The sequence below is a fragment of the Sinocyclocheilus rhinocerous genome, unplaced genomic scaffold, assembly GCF_001515625.1.
Source record: "Sinocyclocheilus rhinocerous isolate Xijiao unplaced genomic scaffold, SAMN03320098_v1.1 scaffold887, whole genome shotgun sequence".
NCBI lineage: Eukaryota > Metazoa > Chordata > Actinopteri > Cypriniformes > Cyprinidae > Sinocyclocheilus > Sinocyclocheilus rhinocerous.
In genome coordinates, this window is record NW_015634028.1 from 1 (window position 1) to 5450 (window position 5450).

Below are 5450 nucleotides of genomic sequence, written 5' to 3' on the forward strand. Positions count from 1 at the left end.
AGGAGGGCCGGGTGGAGAATCTTTTGTTTTGTTTTGCCCCGGCGTTGTCCTCACGGTCAATGTCACCCAAATTCGCGACAAAAGAGCAGTTTTCTCTATCTCTGGGTCCCGAGAGGGCACGGAGAGTCGCGGACAGACCAACACCGGACCACACTCATCCTCCTCTGTAGCCAGCAGGCAGCAGCGGGCGGTTCGAGAGTGTCAACAAAGGCCCTACTCACGCACCCTCTGTCCAACCGTGGAATTGCGAGACAGACTTTCTCACATCATCAATCATGCGATGTCCACACTTGTGGTCCAGGAGCACCATCTCTGGCTGTGTCTGGCCGACATGAGGGACGCCGACAAAGTTTGGTTCCTCAATGCCCCTGTGTCCCAGACCGGCCTCTTCGGCAACACGGTCGAGAGCTTTACCCAGCAGTTCTCGGCTGCACAGAAGCAGACTGAGGCGATTCGTCACATCCTGGCCCGGCGGGCAGCTGCTGCCTCCATCCAGCCGCAGCGCCCCAGCCTGCTCGTCGCCGAGGGTGGCCCCCTGCGTCCACCCCCGCTCCCGCGCCGCATCCGCAGCAACCTCCAGCCAAGCAGCGCCGTGGAGCCGGGCGTAGGCAGGCCGCCCCGCCCATCCAGGCCCCCGTCAAACCTGGCGGTAAGCGGAAGAGCAATCGGCCCTGAGACGGGCGACCCAGAGATGGAGGGATCTGCTCTTTGGGAGATGGTGAACGCACCACTCCCTCCCCCGGAGGAGGGCCGGGTGGAGAATCTGGAAAATCTTGACGAGAGAGTGGTTTTCTCTGTCCCTGGGTCCCAGGAGGGTACGGAGAGTCGCGGACGGACCAACACCGGACCACACTCATCCCTGTTAGTCACGTGATGCCATCAGCCAATGAACTGCCGTGACTATACAGGGTTCAGTCAATCATCACATGTGAAGGGTCTTCCCATAGTGTCAGATACTGATGCAGCATCTCATTCCCATTACTTCAAAACATTCTGAGAGCTGTACTCATAATCAATTTCTTATTTTTAGAAATACTTACATGATTCAGTTTTTTTTTTCATCCTAATTCTTCATATTTGTTCAGCTTTATGGCAGTTTCACACTATCTAGGATGCAAATTATATATTTATTTTGGTCACACTTTATTTTAAGGTCCAATTCCCACGATTAACAAACCATTACTACGAATTTTGCCTCAAACTCTTAATTTGCAGCTTATTAATAGTCAGTAAGGTAGTTTAGGTATTGGGAAGGATTAGGGATGTAGAATATGGTCATGCAGAATATGTGCTTTATAAGTACTAATAAATATGTTAATAATAGGCATGCTAATAAGCAACTAGTTAATTGTGAGAATCTGTCCCCTACTAAGTATTACCGTCATTTCTAACACAGTTGTATGCAATATTTCTAAAGTTTACAGTTTTACTAAATTTCCATACAGATCATTTTGAAAGAGACACAGAGAAAGTTCAAGCAGAGAATCCAGCAAAGAAAGAAAGATCTTGAGGAGCTGAGAGAGGCTGTGGAGTCTCATAAGGTGAGTTTAGAGAAGAACAGAGGTTTGAGACTCTGTTTGGACTCTGTTTATGACTGTGGGTCACAGGCACCAGCAAGAACTGATTGTTATGTGTGCCCTAAAAGTGCTCTGCAGAGAGAGCAGTTCAGGACAGTGAGAGGATCTTCATAGAGCTCATCCGTTCTATTGAGAGAATCCGCTCTGAGATGATGCAGATGATCAGAGAACGGGAAAGGGCTGCAGTGAGTCGAGCTGAAGGACTCATGTATCGACTGGAGCAGGAGATTGATGATCTGAAAAGGAGACACGCTGAACTGGAGCAGATTTTACACACAAATGATCACATCTATTTTCTCAAGGTAACAGATCTGAAATAAAAGAACTGTGGTTTTAACAAGTTCACCCATACACTGCTTATACTGAATATTACCCACACACTGCTATTATAAAGCTTGGAAGAGCCAGGTCATTTTTTAATGTAACTCCGATTGTATTTGTCTGAAATAAGAAAGTCATATACACCTATGACTTTAGGGTAAGTACATTATGGGGTAATTTTCATTTTTGGGTGAACTCTCCCTTTAAAAAGCTAACGTCCAGCAGAATTTGGCCCCAAGTTTCTAGTAATCCTGAAGACCTTCATTAGCTGGTTTGAATTAGGATTGAAGCTAAACTCTGTAGGACAGTGGCCCTCCAAGAACAGGAGTGGACACCCCTATGCTACAGACATGAATGATACATAAAATCATAGTTCAGTTGAGATGTGCTATACCAGAGTCATAAGAGTCATATCGTTGTTCTTTATAAACAGAATGGATTTCTAAGACCTGGTCATAAAATAAATAGAAATGCTTGAAATTACTAGAACAGCAGTGCTAGACCTGATTAATACCAGAATGAAGCAACAATTGCAAATAAAGCACAGCTATAAACAAGCAAGTAAATATGTGATTGTAGTGCAGCTGAGTGGAGGTCATGAAGGTCTTTGTTTTCTGTCTTTATCTTTTGTGTCGATCTCTTCCTGCAGAGTTTCCAGTCTCTCGCTGTATCTCCTGAATCTGGAGATGAACCCAACATCACGGTCAGCTCTCTCCTCTCTTTTGATGATGTGGGAAAGTCCCTCTATCAACTGAAAGAAAAACTGGAGGATTTCTGTCGAGAGGAGATAGAAAAGATATCTGGCAGAGGTAACGCAGCAGACATACATTTACTCTCAGTCATCATAGAATGTTTAAAAAAAATACTAATTATGTCTGTTTATTTTCTTAGTAACATATGTTGAAATTATTCCCACCAATGAACCCAAGATCAGAGAGGAGTTCCTACAATGTAAGACACAATGGAAACACACACACACACACACATTGGTACTTCTGGACTTTCCACTGACTTAATGGCTTTCACACTGATCAGAGTGAAGTGCAAATATTAAGATGATATATTTGTTGCACAGTATGTGATATACAGTACAGCAATTGTTACACTGCTGCAGGCCCCTAAGAGGCCCACACATCTAAACTCATTTAAATGTAATAAATGATTTTGTGTTTTATCTCTTTTAGATTACAGTAAGTTCACTCTGGATCCAAACGCAGTGAATGAACACCTCCGTCTGTCCGTCTGGAATGGAGTGTTTAATGTCCCTAACGTAGTCCAGCAGTATCCTGATCATCCAGACAGATTTGATAATTATCCTCAGGTGTTATGTAGAGAGAGTGTGTGCGGACGCTGCTACTGGGAGCTCGAGTGGAGTGGTGATGATGGTGTGGATATATCAGTGTCATATAAGAGCGTCAGCAGGAAGGGAGGCAGAAACGAGTGTGTTTTTGGATGTAATGATCAGTCATGGAGTTTGGACTGCTCTGCCTTACTTTACTCATTCTGGCACAATAACAGCTACACTGATCTTCCTGTACCATCCGGTCGCTGCAGAATAGGAGTGTATGTGGATCACAGTGCAGGAACTCTGTCCTTCTACAGCGTCTCTGACACAATGAGCCTCATCCACAGAGTCCAGACCACATTCACTCAGCCGCTCTATCCTGGGTTCGCGGTTCACGGTGGATCAACAGTGAAACTCTGTGATCTAACGACATAGATTACAGAGAGTCTACTGTAATTTGTAATCGTACATAATGTGGTTTTAAGCCAAATGATGAATCAGTAACTGAGATATTACTGCAGTCTCTTATTCACTATCAATAATACATACAGAAAGCTGAGCTCCTTGAAATATCAGATGTTAACAGAGTAAAACTATTAGAGATTAAAGACAATTCTAATTGGTGTGCTGATTAAATTATTGTGAGAGAATGGAACTACATGGCAGAGTTACTGCACACAGAGTTACTGCACACAGAGTTTAGACCGACAGAAACTACAGTACATAATATACTTGAAATGGTAAATGGTAGGCTACATTATACAACTTATATAGGCCTAACTTTTTATATTATAGGCATTTTATTTTATTTTGAAATATTCAAATGCTGCTGTCCATGGGTTTGATTTGAGATATAGCCTATGCAGTCTGTTTTAGTTGCTTTTAGTGTACATTAATGTCACCCTAATTGAAATGGTCATTCATTCAAAAGCCATTGTTTGAAAATATGGCTCTGATTAAATTATACATATAATGTATAATATGTATGATGTATAATACACATAATGTATAGTATGGAAATTAATCATATATTAAAGGTGTTGCCTCATTTTAAAGATTTTATGTCTTTTTTTGTCTACAGGTAGCTTTGTTGTAGCATCGCTGAGACCGAGAGAGCCAATCTAACGTTAAGACATAATTATGTCCATATAGGGAAGCTAATAAAAAGAGCATAATAAGCAATAAGTTTACAAAAACAATAACTGGGTAATTTTTGTTGTTTACTTTTTGAACTTTTAGCATCACGCTTCCTTATTTTACATATTTGAGAAAACAATCGCGTTTTTGAGAGGAATCAGAATCAGAGGAAGAGAATGGAAATATCCTGTTATGAAGGTGGGGGAAAACGCAGCAGCATCTGATGAAGAAAAGGCAGAAATGATAGCAAAGGCACGGTTGAAGTGAGTGAAATGCCGTTACAAATCAGATGAAAGCGGTTAATGATGAACTACTGGGTAAATCTTCAAGGTTATTCAGAAGACCGCCATCCAACAGTAAAGATACTCCTTCCGTGCTGGGAAAAGGAAAGGTCTAAACAGAAGTGTTTTGCATGGAATAGTGACAAAGAAGCTAGAGAAATGATTTTAAGTCATAAAAGATACATTCCTGCAGTACCGTTATCAATAACGCCTCTTAAGAGAACAGAGCTGATTAAGAGAATTTAGAGGGAAAAATCTTAATGAGGTAAAGAATGTTTTTTAACAATTTTTTTGGCTTTTCTTTCATTTTTGTTTTTGTCCTTGTCCTCTTATTATGAAAGGGTAAACTCTGGTTCACACTCCAATACAGTAGGTGGCGATAATGCACCTTAACACTGGTGCTACCCGCCATAAAACCGAGGACGAAGAAGAAGAAGAATCGCGTTTTTGACATTCGGTTATTTGGTCCTCCCCGACACCCGTCAGACGCGCCTCTGCATCCGCGCACCCGGAAACTGAGTAGTGCAACAAAAGCAGCGCTTTCTGCAGGCAATAAACACCCTCAGGTCTGTTCACAACATGTTTTCCAGATTAGACAAAACATTTCAGTAGTGTGTTTATGACAAGAGTGAACTGTTTATCCTTCGGTATGTCACTTTTTATGTGTTGGGTGGGGTCCAGCAGCAGGTTTCTACTGGGGCGCAATTGTGAATCATATAGCAATAACACACATTCAACTCTTGTGGTGTGGTGTGGTGTGGTGTGGTGTGGTGTGTGTGTGTGTGTTGTGGTGTGGTGTGGTGTGGTGTGGTGTGGTGTGTGTGTGTGTGTGTGTGAGTGAGTGAGTGA

At 42.4% G+C, this 5450-nt stretch overlaps 1 protein-coding gene across 1 annotated transcript; it reads left to right on the forward strand.

Moving 5' to 3' along the window:
- Positions 1 to 1445: 1445 nt before the first annotated feature.
- LOC107745261 (tripartite motif-containing protein 16-like) lies at positions 1446 to 3618 on the forward strand (the record flags this gene model as incomplete). The annotated part of the gene is made up of 5 exons (XM_016559111.1): positions 1446 to 1541; positions 1646 to 1879; positions 2548 to 2707; positions 2790 to 2849; positions 3083 to 3618. Coding segments are annotated over 5 exons (1086 nt in total), but the record flags the coding sequence as incomplete, so codon positions are not given.
- Positions 3619 to 5450: the final 1832 nt, after the last annotated feature.